The 17,471-nt window shown below is 47.6% G+C and overlaps 2 protein-coding genes across 2 annotated transcripts; one reads left to right on the top strand and one right to left on the bottom strand.

Moving 5' to 3' along the window:
* The first annotated feature begins 258 nt into the window (after nucleotides 1–258).
* Nucleotides 259–1,690, top strand: LOC113745698 (anaphase-promoting complex subunit 5-like). Its single transcript, XM_027278405.1, has 4 exons — nucleotides 259–320; nucleotides 411–518; nucleotides 1,189–1,333; nucleotides 1,416–1,690. The coding sequence occupies exons 1-4, from the start codon at nucleotides 259–261 to the stop codon at nucleotides 1,512–1,514; spliced, it is 414 nt and encodes a 137-aa protein (XP_027134206.1). The 3' UTR covers nucleotides 1,515–1,690.
* A 3,838-nt stretch (nucleotides 1,691–5,528) lies between these two features.
* On the bottom strand, nucleotides 5,529–11,766 carry anapc5 (anaphase promoting complex subunit 5). The gene is made up of 17 exons (XM_019273200.2): nucleotides 11,335–11,766; nucleotides 11,043–11,122; nucleotides 10,216–10,322; nucleotides 9,797–10,040; nucleotides 9,660–9,726; nucleotides 9,488–9,589; nucleotides 9,212–9,402; nucleotides 9,058–9,139; nucleotides 8,888–8,980; nucleotides 8,145–8,326; nucleotides 7,920–8,055; nucleotides 7,769–7,843; nucleotides 7,556–7,677; nucleotides 7,375–7,482; nucleotides 6,499–6,646; nucleotides 6,253–6,415; nucleotides 5,529–6,133 (listed from the first exon to the last, which is right to left on the bottom strand). Exons 1-17 carry the CDS (start codon nucleotides 11,530–11,532, stop codon nucleotides 5,913–5,915), a joined length of 2,319 nt encoding a protein of 772 aa, XP_019128745.1. The 5' UTR covers nucleotides 11,533–11,766; the 3' UTR covers nucleotides 5,529–5,912.
* Between the last annotated feature and the right edge of the window lie 5,705 nt (nucleotides 11,767–17,471).

The following is a 17,471-nucleotide window of genomic DNA, read 5'->3' on the forward strand; positions in this document are numbered from 1 at the left end:
CGGTTCGATCATCGTTTGCTTCTTTTCAGGGTTTTTTTACCAGCGGCGTGTCCGAAAGATTCCCCAACACCTGAATGAAGCAGTTTTCCTCCTCCACACTAGCACGCCAAGGGTCGGTTCTGACATCAGCAGCTCGTTGAATGAATCAAGGCAGCCAATTTAGCCGATTAAACGAAAGTCGTTTCATAAGTCCGGGTTTGTTTTTTCTGGTCTCCGCTGTGGGATGTGTGCGACCTGAAGTCCAGTTTGAGCGTACACATGAACGAAGGGAGGACGTATCACCTGGCCGAGCGCTCGTCACGGCGATCCGCCTTGAACAAGTCACGGAAGGTTCTACCGGTAACGGAGTGTTCACACTCAAAGTCTTGCTGTTCGTCGCTCGTGTTGTTAACGTGACGTGTGTCTGACAGGGAAGGGCTCAACGTCCTGAAGGCTCTGAACCGGAGCACCGAGGCGTACGACGTTTCCGCGACTGCAGGCGAGGTGCGAGAAGACCAAGGCACCGAGGTGGTCATCCGGTACGACGTCGTTAGCTTTTGTTAGCTTGTTGTTAGCGTGATGTAGCTGTTGTTAGCTCATGGTAGCTTGTGTTAGCTCATTGTTGCTTGTTGTTGCTCGTGTTAGCTATCGTTGCTTGTCGGTAGCTCGTTGTTAGCTTATCATTAGCTCGTTGTTAGCTCGTGATTAGCTTGTTGTTAGCTCGTTGTTAGCTCATCGTTAATGCGTTAGCTTGTGGTTAGCCTCGTTGTTAGCTCGTGATTAGCTGTGTTAGTCATCGTTAACGCATTAGCTCGTTGTAGCTCGTTAACGCGTTGCTTGTCGTTAGCTCGTTGTTAGCTTATCATTAGCTCGTTGTTAGCTTGTCATTAACGCGTAAGCTTGTTGTTAGCTTATCATTAGCTCATCGTTAGCTCGTTGTTTAGCTCATCGTTAACGTTGTTAGCTTGTTGTTAGCTTATCATTAGCTCGTTGTTAGCTTGTAGTTAGCTCGTTGTTAGCTCATTGTTAGCTTGTTGTTAGCTTATCATTAGCTCGTTGTTAGCTTGTCGTTCGCTCGTTGTAGCTTTGTGTTGTTAGCTCGTTGTTAGCTTGTTGTTAGCTCTTGTTAGGTCGTTGTTAGCTTGTTGTTGCTTTATCATTAGCTCGTCTCCGTCCTGAATATTTAACGTGTCCTCGTCGTGTCCTCAGAGTGATGCTGTCCACCGCTGAGCTCCACTGGTCTTCGGGCTTCTCCACAGCTCTTCCTCTGCTCCTGCAGGCGTTGGCTCTGGCCCGGCAGCACCACCTGCAGGCGCTGGCCTCGGAGACGATCCTCCACCTGGCCTTCACTCAGGTGGGACTTCACTCAGACGGCTGCTGTGTATCAGATCACCTGGACGGTCGACTAACAGCTGGCTGCTCTGTTTGTTTTGCAGCTGATGCTGGGCGTTCCTGAGCAGGCTCTGAGCGTTCTGCATGAAGCCATCGAGCCGTTCTGGCCCACGGCGCCGTCATGGACAAAGGCCGAGCCCTGATGCTCACAGCCCGCTGTCAGATGGCCGTGGCCGGGTTCAAGTCCAACGGTCAAGGCCAAGCAGGTAACACCCTGATCCTTCTCTTATGTAGCTCAGCATGTGTGAGGATGGAGGCGTTCTCCATCAGGTCACAGCTTCCTGTCTGAGTGTTGCTTCTCGCCGCCGCTCGTTGTCTCCTGCAGATGTGCGTCTGGGGTCCTGGCTGTGGACACGTTGAAGGAGGCGGCGTTTCTTACCTCGCGGCTGAGCTGTAAAGAGCGTCTGCGGACGTGCACTACCTCCGGCTCAGCTGCATCACTCTCTGGGACAGACGGCGCTCCGCAACAGAGCGCCATGCTGTTCCGGCTGCTGACCAGGAGCTGCCGTCTCCGGCTCCTCCGGTCTCCATGCGGCTCTAGACGCTTCCCCTTCGCTCGCCACAAGATGGCGGTGCAGCTCCGTGGAGCTCTGTACATTTTGAAGCAGACAGGACGAGTCTCCTCGCCGTGCTCACGTCAGGATTTTATGTGACCTGATGATAAACGGCGTCCGCCGCAGACGCGGTTCCAGGTCTGTCGGCCCGCCTCGCTGGCGTGGAAACGTCGGAGGTTTATCAGGCGGCTGTCACGGCGCCGCTGATTTACCGGCTGCTTCCTGATGAATGAGGGTAATATCACCATGAGCACACAGACGGATGAGCTTGCAGGCGGGATGATTCATACATGATGAAGAATACAGCAGATACTGTAACTACACTGTAATCTATTACTTCTCTGCAAAATAACGAACTGTTTCACTCTCCTCAGACTTCCTGATCACAGTGCAGGACCTGAGGCTGGCTCCAGAGTGAGTCAGTCTCCATAAGTCCCCATGTCCAAATGTCCAACAGCAGAAATAAACAAGTTTACAGCCTGGGCAAAAAACAGTTTTGGTAAATTTGTGCTTCGTGTCGGAGCAGAAAAACACCCAGGGAGGGTCCATCGGGTAAAATATAACATCTTTGTTCAAAATGTTTAATGTTGAAAACATGTCATGAGAACAAACATGTTTAGAAAAATATATCTGCAAATGTATTTCTGTCCGAACACACCGTACACTCCTATTCAACATTTACAGAAAACGACAGATGAGTGAGGAGGAGGAAGGCAGACATGATGAAGTGAGAACAACCTGAGCTATTGTGGTTTCAGTTGTACGGAAGACGATTAGTGACCGTGTGGAAAAAAAGTTGATTTAATTAATAAAAAACATTTTTGAAAGTATTTTAAAAGTCGAATTCTAACGTTTTCAAGAATTGCACAGTAAATTCTGACTATTTTAAAGAAATTAATAAAAAAATAAATAAGGTAGAATTATTTTTTTTGACTGTTTTTATTTTAAAATTAAAACAGTCAAACGTCTCAAAATTCTGAATTAAATTTTAAATTTAACTTTTTTTTTAAAAAGAAATAATTTAAAAGAACAAATGTCAATTTTGCCTTTAAATAAAGAGATTTCTTTAAAAAAAATCAAACAAATTTGAATTGTGACTTTTTTTTTTTTCAGATGATGACGAAAAAAAAAATCTTTTTCAAACTTGGCCCTGATCTCTTCCGTACGATTGTCAGACCTGTTTGTTTTTTAATAGACGATGAAAACAGGACGTGGACAGCCGATAACGAGCTGATCAAACTAATGAGTTCATGATCGTTAATAATACGTGATGCCGTGTCGTACTGTACAGAAAATAGTTTATTATATAACGAGATCGTTCCGGGCGTCCTGATTCTGTCCGGTCGTGAAGTACGGGAGTCCAAAATTCCAAAACAATGGTTCAGTTGAGTGAAAGAGGCTCGGCTCCTCCTTGTGTTCTGGTTCTGTCCAGTGTCTTTGAGAGGCGGCACCGACGGGCCTGAAGTTCCCGCTCAGTATCCCGCCGGGTAGCCTCCTTTCCTCGGGTCGGACTCCGCGCAGAGCCGCTCTCCCTGACGAACCACCGCCTGCACCACCGAGTCCGAGTCCGCAGCAGCTGAGTGACGTGGTTTCTTCTGGACCAGCCCGTCCAGGACGCTCTGCAGGGTAACATGGAGACACAAGACCAAACAGCTTAGCTTAGCATAGCTTAGCTGCAACTGTCTGAACTAAGAAAGTAAACACATTAGTAGCTAAGAATTTAGCATGTACTGCTGAACTAGAAAGTAAACACATTAGCTTGCATGCTTAGCATGCTTAACTGTCTGAACTAAGAAAGTAAACACATTAGCTTAGCATAAGAATGTTAGCTGATTAACTGTCTGAACTAAGAAAGTAAACACATTAGCTTAGCATAAGAATGTTAGCATGTACATTCTGATGCTAAGCTAATGTGTTACTTTCTCCGTTCAGCAGTACATGCTAACATTCTTGATGCTCAGCTAATGTGTTTACTTTCTTGTTCAGACAGTTGCATGCTCCACTATGCTAAGCATCTTATTCCATTCACAGTTAACTGCCCCATCGTAGCTAATGTGTTTACTTTCTTCAGAGAACTGTAACATGGCAGCATTTTTATTTATTCGCAATTTGCATGCTAACAGTCTTATGCTCAAGTTACCTACTCATGGTAACATCTAACTTTGCTACGTGTTACTTTCATTAGTTAGACAGTTAGCTGCTAACATTTCTTATGCTAAGCTAATGTGTTTAACTTCTTAGTTCAGACAGTTAGCATGCTAAGCTATGTAATAAGATAGCTGTTGCTTGTGTCTCCTGGTACCTGCAGAGCGTCCTGGACGGGATGTGTCCAGAAAACCACGTCACTCAGCTTGCTGCGGCTCCGGACCTAGGTGGTGCCGGCGGTGGTTCGTCAGGGAGAGCGGCTCGACGCGGATACGCCCCGAGGAAACGAGGCTACCGGGGATAACTGAGCGGGACACTTCAGGCCCGTCAGGTGCGACCCTCAAAGACACGTGGACAAGAAACCAGAACACAAGGAGGAACCGGAGCCTCTTTCACTCAACTGAACCTATTGTTTTGGATATTTTGGACTCCTCGTACTCAGACGCCGACCGAATCAGGACGCCCGTAACGATCTGCTTTATATAATAAACCTATTTTCTGTACAGTACGACACGGCATCACGTCTTATTAAACGATCATGAACTCATTAGTTTGCTCAGCTCGTTTATCGGGATGTCCACGTCCTGTTTTCATCGTTATTAAAAAACAAAACGGTCTGACAATCGTCCGGAAGGATTATCAGGGGCCAAACGTTGAAAAAGATTTTTTTTTTTTTTTCGTCCTCATTCTAAAAAACAAAAGTTCCCAATTCTAAAATTTGTTTGATTTTTTTTAAAGAAATCTGCTTTATTTAAAGGCCGCAACATTGACATTTGTTCTTTTTTAAAATTATTTCTTTTAAAAAAAAAAGTTAAATTTAAAATTTAATTCAGAATTTTGAGACGTTTGACTGTTTTAATTTTTGAAAATTAAAACAGTCAAAAAAAATAATTCTACCTTATTTATTTTTTTTATTAATTTCTTTAAAATAGTCAGAAATTTTCCTGCAATTCTGAGAAAACGTTAGAATTCTGACTTTTTAAAATATCTTTCAAAAAATGTTTTTATTTATCATTAAATCAACTTTTTTTCCACACGTGACACTAATCGTCTTCCGTACGACTGAAACCACGAATAGCTCAGGTTGTTTCACCTTCATCATGTCTGCCTTCCTCCTCCTCACTCATCTGTCGTTTTCTGTAAATGTTGAATATGGAGTGTACGGTGTGTTCGGACAGAAATACATTTGCAGATATATTTTTCTAAACATGTTTGTTCTCATGACATGTTTTCAACATTAAACATTTTGAACAAAGATGTTATATTTTACCCGATGGACCCTCCCTGGGTGTTTTCTCTGCTCCGACACGAGGCATCAAATTTACCAAAACTGTTTTTTGTCCCAGGCTGTAAACATGTTTATTTCTGCTGTTGGACATTTGGACATGGGGACTTATGGAAACTGACTCACTTCTGGAGCCAGCCTCAGGTCTCTGCACTGTGATCAGGAAGTCTGAGGAGAGTGAAACAAGTCGTTTATTTTGCAGTGAGAAGTAATAGATTACAGTGTAGTTACAGTATCTGCTGTATTCTTCATCATTATGAATCATCCCGCCTGCACAAGCTCATCCGTCTTGTGGCTCATGGTGATATTACCCTCATTCATCAGGAAGCAGCCGGTAAATCAGCGGCGCCGTGACAGCCGCCTGATAAACCTCCGACGTTTCCACCGCCAGCGAGGCCTGACAGACCTGGACCGCGTCTGCGGCGACGCCGTTTATCATCAGGTCATCATTCAAATCCTGACGTGAGCACGGCGAGGAGACTCGTCCCGTCTGCTTCAAAGTGTTCAGAGCTCCACGGAGCTGCACCGCCATCTTGTGGCGAGCGAAGGGGAAGCGTCTAGAGCCGCATGGAGACCGGAGGAGCCGGAGACTGCAGCTCCTGGTCGAGCAGCCGGAACAGCATGGCGCTCTTGTTGCGGAGCGCCGTCTGTCCCAGAGAGTGATGCAGCTGAGCCTGGAGGTAGTGCACGTCCCGCAGACGCTCTTTACAGCTCAGCCGCGAGAAGTAAGACGCCGCCTCCTTCAACGTGTCCACAGCCAGGACCGCCAGACGCACATCTGCAGGAGACAACGAGCGGCGGCGAGAAGCAACACTCAGACAGGAAGCTGTGACCTGATGGAGAACGCCTCCATCCTCACACATGCTGAGCTACATCAGAGAAGGATCAGGGTGTTACCTGCTTGGCCTTGACCGCTGGACTTGAACCCGGCCACGGCCATCTGACAGCGGGCTGTGAGCATCAGGGCTCGGCCTTTGTCCATGACGGCGCCGTGGGCCAGAACCGGCTCGATGGCTTCATGCAGAACGCTCAGAGCCTGCTCAGGAACGCCCAGCATCAGCTGCAGAACAAACAGAGCAGCCAGCTGTTAGTCGACACGTCCAGGTGATCTGATACACAGCAGCCGTCTGAGTGAAGTCCCACCTGAGTGAAGGCCAGGTGGAGGATCGTCTCGGAGGCCAGCGCCTGCAGGTGGTGCTGCCGGGCCAGAGCCAACGCCTGCAGGAGCAGAGGAAGAGCTGTGGAGAAGCCCGAAGACTCCCAGTGGAGCTCAGCGGTGGACAGCATCACTCTGAGGACACGACGAGGACACGTTAAATATTCAGGACGGAGACGAGCTAATGATACGCTAACAACAAGCTAACAATGAGCTAACAACAAGCTAACAACGAGCTAACAACAAGCTAACAATGAGCTAACAACGAGCTAATGATAAGCTAACAACAAGCTAACAACGAGCTAACTACAAGCTAACAACGAGCTAATGATAAGCTAACAACAAGCTAACAATGAGCTAACAACGAGCTAACTACAAGCTAACAACGAGCTAATGATAAGCTAACAACAAGCTAACGCGTTAACGATGAGCTAACAACGAGCTAACGATGAGCTAATGATAAGCTAACAACAAGCTTACGCGTTAATGACAAGCTAACAACGAGCTAATGATAAGCTAACAACGAGCTAACGACAAGCTAACGCGTTAACAACGAGCTAACAACGAGCTAACAACGAGCTAATGCGTTAACGATGAGCTAACAACGAGCTAATCACGAGCTAACAACGAGCTAACGCATTAACGATGAGCTAACAACGAGCTAACAACAAGCTAATCACGAGCTAACAACGAGCTAATGATAAGCTAACAACGAGCTACCGACAAGCTAACGATGAGCTAACGACGAGCTAACAACAAGCTAACAATGAGCTAACGACGAGCTAACAACAAGCTAACCATGAGCTAACAACAAGCTAGCATCACGCTAACAACAAGCTAACGATGAGCTAACGACGTCGTACCTGATGACCACCTCGGTGCTCTTGGTCTTCTCGCACCTCGCCTGCAGTCGCTGTAAGACGTCGTACGCCTCGGTGCTCCGGTTCAGAGCCTTCAGGACTTGAGCCTTCCTGTCAGACACACGTCACGTTAACACAGCGAGACGACGACAGCGAAGACTTTGAGTTTGAACCTCGTCGTTACCTGTAGAGACCTTCTGACTTGTTCAAGGCGGAGATCGCCGTGACGAGCGGCTCGGCCAGGTGATACTTCCCTTCGTTCATGTGTCGCTCAAACTGGATCTTCAGGTCGCACAGCATCCACAGCTGAGACAGAAAACACCCGACTTATGAAACGACTTCGTTTTAATCGGCTAATTGCTGCCTTGATTCAACGAGCGGCTGATGTCAGACCGACCTTGGCGTGCTGAGTGTGAGGAGGAAACTGCTCCTTCAGGTGTTGGAGGATCTCGGACACGGCGCTGTACAAACCCTGAAACAGAAGCAAACAGCTGATCGACCGCTCGACGTCTCCGCGACGCGGACAGGGATCAGATCTGATTGGTTACCTGCTCGGCGTGCAGCTCGGCCAGGTGACACAGAGCCACGGCGAACGCCTCCGTGTTGTTCTGCTGGACGCTGAAGTTGACCGGCTCCAGGCTGCTCATGTTGAGCAGCAGCTGGGCCTGCTGCAGAGCCATGGTGCTGCAGACACATGAAGAAGAAACGCCTGCATCCTGATTGGTGCTTCTCTGAAACGTGTCTGAGGGTGGGCGGGGTTTAATGAGCCTCACCTCTTGCCGTACATCCTCCAGATGGAGGTGGTCTGAGCCAGGCTGATCTCGATGAGCTCCGACAGGCTGTGCTTCCAGTGCAGGATGTCCGTGTCCTTCAGAGCGTCCATCAGCTTGTGGGCAGACTTCCCCTGTGTCGCCCCCTGCTGGACCAGAGACTGAATGCCCAGAGAGGCCAGGTACTGCACAGAGACGGAGACGGAGACGGAGAGTGTCGTGGTCACTTTGAAATACATCGAACACCAAGTTCAGATCAGCTGACTCGTTAAACCTGATCATTCTGTTTCTGAATAACAGCACGGAGAGCGTTCATGTCAGGATGGTCATTAGAGCAGTGAACAGTGTCAGTGCTGTTATTCTCTATATCAGCACTCAGGGAACGACTCTCGTCCAATCAGATCACTCCGTCTGAACTAACCGTTGTTTAGCTTTTATTAGCTACTCATCAATTCCACGTGATTAAACACTTTTTATTTGGTCATTTTGTCAGTCTGTCCTGCCCTGTCCTGTTCTGTTGTGTCCTGTCCTGTCCTGTCCTGTCGTGTCCTGTCGTGTCCTGTCCTGTCGTGTCGTGTCGTGTCCTGTCGTGTTCTGTCCTGTCGTGTCCTGTCCTGTTCTGTCCTGTCGTGTTCTGTCCTGTCGTGTTCTGTTCTGTCGTGTCCTGTCCTGTTCTGTCCTGTCGTGTCCTGTCCTGTCGTGTCCTGTCCTGTCCTGTCCTGTCCTGTCCATCCTCGTTCACTCACCGGCAGACAGAAGTGGGCGGCCATCTTCACAGAGTCCTCCGTGAGCACGGTGCTGTCGGAGCCTCTCATCTGTTCCAGCGTGTAGAGCCAGCTCTGAGGAGACAGAACCAGAGGTGACGGAGCGTCCACAGACAGGAAGTGACATCACACAGGAAGTGAAGAGGCGGTACCAGGCAGTGCTGCAGACAGACGTGGTCGTTGGACTCCTGAGCCATGCGGATGGCTTCCTGCAGAGCGAGGTCCGCCTGCTGACTGAACACAGCACATCAACAGAGTTATACGACTTCCTGTTGGGACGCGTCCACGCGCGGCGCTCGTACTCACTAGTGTCCGAAGCGACAGTGCAGGCTCGCCAGGTTGAGCGCGGCGTAGCGAAGACTCCGCCCATAACCTTCGTCTCCGTTACTCTTCCCCTCGTTTCCCGACAGGATGAGCCGGTCAAAGCAATGAAGGAGGCTGTGAGCGGACAGGAAGATGTCCTGCACCCGCAGGCTGTTCAGGTAGTTCAGGTAATGCTGAGGAGAGAGCACAGCACAGGTGAGGGACATGAAGACACACCTGGACGTCTCTGGCAGGCTGACAGAGGACGGACGGACTCACGGCCTCGGCGAAGTCGGGGTTGAACTTGAGCATGTTGTTGAGCTCTTCCTGCAGCGCCGCCGGCTTCAGCGCTTTGTTCTCGTCGTTCTTCAGCAGATACGCCTGCAGACAGAGACACGCGTCAGCACGAGGACGTCCACGTCTCACCTGGTCTGGACAAGATCACACTCACCTGTCTGGCGAGGAAGTACTCGGCTTGCTTCTGCGACAGCGGGCCTCGGCTCGGCGTGTTGTCGTTTCTAAACAGAGACAAACGTTGAGTCACGGAGCGTCGATCAAATCATTTCATCTGACGGCAGCGTCACTGACCGGAGCTCCGACTCGTGCAGCGGCGTGTCCAGCTCCTCTTTGTCCATCCGGTCCCCGACCGTGTCCTCGATGCTGGTCAGGTCCATGTCCGAGTCGTCGGCGACGAGCGCCGGCAGACTGACCTGCCCGTCCGTGGGCTTGGCGTAGTGGCTGTGGTAGTACTGCTGCAGAGACTTGTACAGCTTGTAGACCTGACTGAAGGACAGCTTGTTGTAGGCGAGCAGCATGTGTCTCATGAAGAGACCTGAAAGACACGAGACACGTGTGAGACACGTGTGAGACACGTCTTAACCAAGTCTTAACCCTTCTTCCTCTGTCTAACGCGGCAGCCTTCCATTAAAGGCCGATATCGTCACTCCAGTTTTAAATCTGAACCTCTGACAGGCGCCAACGTCGCTCGCCGTTTGTGTCCGACTCACCCACGACGCTCGTTTTATACGCCTCCGTATCGAACGAGGGGTGGGTGGAGAGGGTGGAGAAGAAGTACTCCATGTCTTTCAGCTCTCCGTTCGCCATTTCATGAAGCCTGTGGAGGAAAACGACAAGAAACACGTCACCGTACAGTTATCAAGGTATAACCCAGAAGACCCTGAACACATCACGCTGAGGGCTGCCGATATTCTGAATAACGGCACGGAGAGCGTTACCATGACGACGATCGTTAGAACAGTCTCAGTGCTGACACTCATGGAACGACTGTCGTCCAATCAGATGACACGTTCTATTTATTATCCGTTGTTATGACGACAACATCCACGTGTTTGTATGAAATGTCTTTAAGACTCAGTCACTGTCTGTCGTTCTGTTTCTTATTTAGTAAATAAATTAACTCGTTTATTTGTAAAGATCTTTGCATGTTTAATTCACAGCAGATTCAACTTTAATGTTCACTGTCATATAAGATCATTTTAAGCTATTTATCAACAATTCTTCTGTTTTAACCTCCTCCGATGTCCACGCTTTATTTATTATGTGTAGACAGCAGGTAAACATGTGTGTGTGTGTGTGTGTATCAGTGTGTGTGTGTGTGTGTGTGTGTGTGTGTGGCGTTTTTTCCTGTAATAAACATTCAAATATTTAAAGTTTGACGTGTTTAAAAGTTGTTTTTATCAGTTTGACGTCTCAAAAATCCTCCAGAATAATAAAGTGTGTGTGTGTGTGTGTATCAGTGTGTGTGTGTATCAGTGTGTGTGTGTGTGTGTATCAGTGTGTGTGTATCAGTGTGTGTGTATCAGTGTGTGTGTACCTGAGTTTGACAGCATACGCAGTCTGAGGACAACACTCCTCCACCATCTTCAGGAACTGACCCAGAGTCAGATCTGGACCCTGAACGCACCACGACACATGTAAACAGGATTACACTGAAAATACTCGATTACTTTCTTCAAAAACACAGTTGGCAGGTTTGAGCTGATGAGGGAAGAGTGTAACCTGTAAAGTAACGAGTAACTAAAGCTGTCAGACAAGAGTAATGGATTAAAAAACGTCTGAGGTTCAGTAACAGAGGCATCTGTACTCGAGTAGAAGTACTCCGTTACCTGCTGCAGCGGCAGGATGAGCTTGTTGAGCCGCCTCCGCTCCGGCAGACTCACTTTGGACGCGGACATCTCGTACAGCAGCGCCAGAACCGAGATCTTGTACGGGCTGACCCAGTCCTTGATGCCGAACACGTTCGCGTGCACCACGCCGTTCGTCATCATCGGGTTGAAGTACAGGCTCTCGTGCACGCTCGCCATTTTGTGGCGGGCTCGACACAAGCGGCTAGCTGAGCTAGGCTAGCTGAGCTAGGCTAGCTGGGCTAGCTGTTTAAAAAGGCGGAGTCACTGTAATCAACCAACCGGGTCCGTTAAAGTTACTAAAGTTACTAAAGTTACTAAAGTTACCTCCCGCCTTCAAACCGCCTCAAAGTACGTCAGTTAGCACGGCGCTAACGGTACGCCCATTGTCGCTTTTATTTTGAAAGGGCTACACTGGAGGCAGTGATGTGTCGTTCGCGAACGAGCCGGCTACAAGAGCCGATTCTTCAAAGTGAACGACAAGAACCGACTCCCGTCGGGAAGAGCCGAATCTTAAGCTGCTTGTGGGTGTAGTGGTAGAGGAGTAAAGAAATGAAAGAGAAGAAAAAGTGATAACTAAAAAAATCCTCTCGCTGCATTTCAATAATTTTGGAGACTGCGAGTGAGTGCAGAATTTGTAAAAATGAAAACATCAGTCAGAGCAGAGACAAAAACAATCTTGCACACTTAATAAAAAAATGCTTAATAGCACACAAACCATTCATAATTGCTAAATTAGGCTAATATAGAAGGCTAAATACTAAATGAAGAGCCGGCTCTTAGAAGGGAGCCGAACCAAAAGAGCCGAATCTTTAAAAAGAGCTGAACTTCCCATCACGAATAGGAGGTGCATTATTTTGAAAGGTCTACACAGGATGTGGTTGTACACAGCATTATTTTGAAAGTGCTCAGTATTAGGGCCACATTTAAATAATAATAATAATAAAAAAAATATTGGAATTAATTACGAGAATAAAGTCGTTATTTAAATATTTAATAACGACTTCTCGTAATTAATTAATTAATATATATATGGAGAGAGAGAGAGAGAGACAATCCGCCTGTGTCAAGTTACTGACATAACGTACAGTAATACTTCGATTTTCAAAATAAAGCTCCATGTAATTACGCGGTGTGACCGCAGGGTGGCGCTGCTCTACTAGCAACCAAAGACAGCATGAACAACCGAGCATTTCGGTGGAGACTTTCAAAATAAAACCATGTTTTCACAAATTAAATGAGAATCCTACACAAATCTGGTTATGTTATTAAATATTAAAGTAAATGTGAGTGTTATCAGCCACAGCCTGCACAGTTATATATTTCTTTAGATTTGTAATTATTCAACAGATTGTAGATGCTCTACCAGCTGAGCTACACATGAATCAACATGTTGTCTGTCCTTCATCCTTCAGCAACATGTTGCTCACAGAGAAACAACTTTAAAGTCTCCATGAAGTCAAACTTGATGTTTGTGACACAAAGTCATGTGTTCAGTATTTTCAGGTATTCTTAATGCTTAGAAACTACAATGCATACAGCTGTTCACACATTATCTTGTGATTCACGGTCTCTGTTGATTCACTGCAGGCCCACACATCCTGAAACTAAACCTCTGTGCCCTCAGACGCCCAAAACAATCAGACAGAGGCTGCAGACACAAACACAGACTCAACCACGCCAGACCTCAGGTGACCTTAACGACCGCCATCTACGCCGGACCTCAGGTGACCTTAACGACCGCCATCTACGCCGGACCTCATGTGACCTTAACGACCGCCATCTACGCCTGACCTCATGTGACCTTATTGACCACAACCGCCGTCCACACCAGACCTCAGGTGACCTTAACGAACGTTGTCCACGCCTGACCTCAGGTGACCTTAACGACCCTCGTCCACACCAGACCTCAGGTGACCTTAACGAACGTTGTCCACGCCTGACCTCAGGTGACCTTAACGAACGTTGTCCACACCAGACCTCATGTGACCTTAACGACCCTCGTCCACGCCAGACCTCATGTGACCTTAACGACCCTCGTCCACGCCGGACCTCATGTGACCTTAACGACCCTCGTCCACGCCAGACCTCATGTGACCTTAACGACCCTCGTCCACGCCTGACCTCAGGTGACCTTAACGACCCTCGTCCACGCCAGACCTCATGTGACCTTAACGACCCTCGTCCACGCCAGACCTCATGTGACCTTAACGACCCTCGTCCACGCCTGAACCTTAACAAACATTATCTACGCGTGACCTCAGGTGATAACGACCATCATCGACCGGGAGAGGAAGCATCGTTACTGGATGAGCTGGAAATGTCGACAGGTTGTTGAGGAAAAGATGAAACGTGGAAACACGACATAAGTTTCCTGCTCTCAGAGTCAGGCAGTGTTTTGTGTTACTTGTTGTTGTCCTTTGTTTCCACAGTCTGTTCGTAGCATCACATAAATACACGGACAGATTATACATCATGCAGCACATTTCTGCCCACATGGCTGACTGATGCAGTGACACAGGGGACTAACCTGCTGCCACCACGAGCCCCTTTGCAGTGCGGGGATCTGTATCTGGGCTGAGGGGGCGTTGGGGATCGTGTCCTCTGCTGTGTGCTCTCTGCTTTGCTGTTTGAGGTCTGAGAGGTCGTGGGCGGAGAGACCAATAATTTTGCAGGCGATGTGCGATTTTGTTGTTAACATGTTGAAAACAGTGGAGGAACAATAGAGGGGGAGGACGGGCTGGATGATACTTTTATAGAGCAGCAGCAGAAACTTTGAGTTTGCAGATGGCAGCCAAGATATCTGAAGAACTCCACCGCCTCAACAGTTTCATTACTGATGCAGGTGGGGTCACGGGTGGAGTTATTGTCATTAAGGTGGGCGAGTAAGGCAGCGTCATCACAGTATTAGATGCATGTAGTAACAGAGGAGTGTCTGGTACAGTCCTAGGGTGAAGGATGGAGCTCAGGACGCAACCATGAGGGGCTCCGATGGTGGAGGACGTTATCTACAAAGCTCTCCATGGTCAGACACCATCATATCTTACAGCTCATAGTACCCCACTAGAACACTGCACTCTCAGGATGCAAGGTTTTCTCTTGGTTCTTTGTGGTTTCTGGTGGTTCCTCTTGGTTCTTTGTGGTTCCTCTTGGTTCCTTGTGGTTCCTATAGTCTCCAGGGCCTTCGTCTATCAAGCTTCTCTCCTGTCCAGCTCTGGTTCTGGAGGCTCCCAACACATTTAGGAGTCATCTGAAGACTTCCTTTTTGATAGAACTCATAGTCCGGGCTGGCTCAGGTGAGTCCTGAACAATCCTTTAGTTATGATGCTATAGCACTATAGACACTTCCCATGATTCACTGAGCTCTTCTCTCCATCTATACACCTTCATGTCCCGTCATTATTGTTACAGCTGCTGTCCAGATCTGAGCAGATGTCCGTCCACCATGATCCAGGTTCTGGTCTTTCCTGTCTCTACCTGTGTGAGTGACTCTTATGACAGCAGCTACAACAAGCCGCTCTGTCCAGAAGATGGCAGTGTTGAACTAGCAGCTAATGCAGCATGAGCCAACATTTGATCTGATCAGGAACCATCTGAGAGGGACCAGAAGAAGACAAGTCCAAACTCTCCTCCACCCTGCCTCCATCACCCACACTGTCTCCGTCTGATGTTGGGGTGAAGTCAGTAGACGGTGCACAGGAACACCTGTCAGAGTGGATATATCTTTGAAGAGCTTAAATCAGCTGACTGTAAATGCATCCGTCAATACATGAGTCATTGTGAGCTAACATCGCCAACTGTATGAGTGCACAGTTTAGATTTTATATTGAGAGCATCACGAGAAGACTCGTGTGTCAACCACCTGAAAAACTGACAGCAGCTTCATATACATGTCTACATACCTATGGAGCTGTGCACACCTCCATCACAGGCTCACAATGACTTCAAATATTAGGCTATTCGATCTGATTATTCACAACATCGCACACAATGATTTGCTCTCAGCAACAATAAACAACGGCTGAAAATGTCATTTTAAATTCTGCTGACCTTCACAGAGGAAAAATCTCTTATTCAAACACAGACTGAGTTACCAGTTTCAGGACACTCTCCTTCACTGGGAGTCTGCGTCTGTTGCCTACTAGAAGATACAGTTAGCGTCCTCCTCCATGCATCACAGTGGGAACCACACATGTAGATACCATCTGTCCACCTCAATGACACGGCGGTTTGAACCCAAACCTTCACTTAACTGAGCGGATTAAAACAGTAGCAGGTATTTCCTGTATGCCAACAACATTGAAGACTGAATTCCAGGTGATTGAGAGAGCGCCAAGAATGTCAAAGCTGTCATCAAATCAAAATGTGGCTACTTATGAAATACATTAACTCGGCTCATACGTCAGATAAATCAGATATTTTACTGTATTTAATGGCTGCAAATGCGTTTCAGCTGTAATTGCTTTGGTTAGATTTGAAATAGTTTATAGCTGGAACCTCTTCCATCATGCAATCACTCCAGTGTTGGAGTGATTTATCAACATAAACTGTTCCGACCAGGCACAGAATGAATGGTAGATTTAAGCTCGTGTGTGTGTGCATGTGTGCAGATCTCAAAATAAAAAAACAACCAAGAGACGTTGTGGAACATTTACTAATTTGTGCAAACAAACAAAACAAAAAATCCCAGCGAGGATCAATTCATGTTTATGAAAGTATATCAGGTTTTAAAGATGAATTACAAAACAAAAATCTCAGATGAGTTGTTGTCTTTCTCTTTGCATGGTAGTCTCAACTTCATCTGTAGATACAGCGATGCACTGTGTGCACCAACAACCAACAACGTTCCCAAACGGTGGATTGCTCCCTCCAGGTTGGAAGACGTGTTGCTGCCCCAAGTGAAGGAGTTCAAGTATCTCGGGGTCTTGTTCATGTGTGATGGGAAAATGGAGCGTTGGGTTGGTTGTTTGATGCGGTCCGACTGAATATCTTTTGGACTATTCCTTTGTTCAGAGCAGAGCTGCTGCTTCTTTGCGTGGTTTGGGCATCTGATCAGATCAGGCCTTCCTTTGGAGGTGTTCCAGGCACGTCCAACTAAACTTTAGCAGGTTTACCAAGGTATTCCAGATGTTCTTCTACCGAGCTACACATTACAGCTCCTCCTGGAGGATCCCATGGGAGGAAGCTCATGACCATAGGTGAGGGTTGGAACGTAGGCACAGCTCCTCAGTCCAGTACAAAGTCAGCAGTACTGCAGACAGCGCACCAATTCCAGACCCCGAGATACTTGACCTCCTACCTCGGTTCCTTGGGGCACTGACTTGCTCCCACAGTAGCAGACTAGCCACGCGGTGGAGGAAGCTCATTTCAGCCGCTCTCTTGGTCACTGCCCAAAGCTCATGACCACAGGTGATGGTTGGAACGTGGATGGACTGAAAGACCGAGAGCTTTGCCTTCAGGCTCAGCTCCTCGGTCTGGTACAACGTCAGCAGTACTGCAGCCAACGCACCAGTTCCAGACCCCGAGGTACTTGATCTCCTTGGGGCACCAACTTGTTCCCAATCAGGAAGGCACAGTGCATTCTGTTTTTATTTATGTCTGACACAAACTTAAAGTTTTCTCTCATTGACTTGTGGAACCTGTTTAGATTTTACTTACATAACCACCAATCACCAACTTCTGCATCGACTCACAGCCCTTCATGTTTCCAGAGATGCTAATAAGAAAGTCACAGAGACCACTGTGCCCCGCAGCCAATCTTTGCTCCACCATAGGAACATGGCCTTATTAATTAACTTATTGAACTGCTCTGTTTCCAAAAGGTCATTCTCTCTCCCCTTCAGAACTCAGATACACTCTGTGATGTGTTTTTTGTGAACGTATGCCATATGTTTTAAGCCCCCGTGTGTCACCTTTTAATCATGGTGATCTCAAAGAGGAGGTGATTGAATCGCTCTCCCGCCTCCTCTCTGCTGTTTTTGTGCGACTCTTTAAGCTCGTGGAATAGATTACTGGAGATAAACTTATTGTGGCTCGTGTGAGAAACGACACACCTCTGTATACACTGACCCTGAGTCAGCTTCCTGCTGCTTACTCAGTGTCTCTAAATGGATTAAGTT

The sequence above is a fragment of the Larimichthys crocea genome, chromosome III (genome assembly GCF_000972845.2).
Source record: "Larimichthys crocea isolate SSNF chromosome III, L_crocea_2.0, whole genome shotgun sequence".
NCBI lineage: Eukaryota > Metazoa > Chordata > Actinopteri > Sciaenidae > Larimichthys > Larimichthys crocea.

Coding starts and splice junctions, on each gene's coding strand:
- anapc5 (XM_019273200.2), bottom strand. CDS start 11,532: ATGGCGAGCGTGCACGAGAGCCTGTACTTCAACCCGATGATGACGAAC. Junction 8,056..8,144: donor TGGAGGATGTACGGCAAGAG/GTGAGGCTCATT, acceptor ATGTGTCTGCAG/CACCATGGCTCTGCAGCAGG. Junction 6,134..6,252: donor CAGCGGTCAAGGCCAAGCAG/GTAACACCCTGA, acceptor TGTCTCCTGCAG/ATGTGCGTCTGGCGGTCCTG.
- LOC113745698 (XM_027278405.1), top strand. CDS start 259: ATGAACGAAGGGAGGACGTATCACCTGGCCGAGCGCTCGTCACGGCGA. Junction 519..1,188: donor GGCACCGAGGTGGTCATCCG/GTACGACGTCGT, acceptor TCGTGTCCTCAG/AGTGATGCTGTCCACCGCTG. Junction 1,334..1,415: donor TCCACCTGGCCTTCACTCAG/GTGGGACTTCAC, acceptor TTTGTTTTGCAG/CTGATGCTGGGCGTTCCTGA.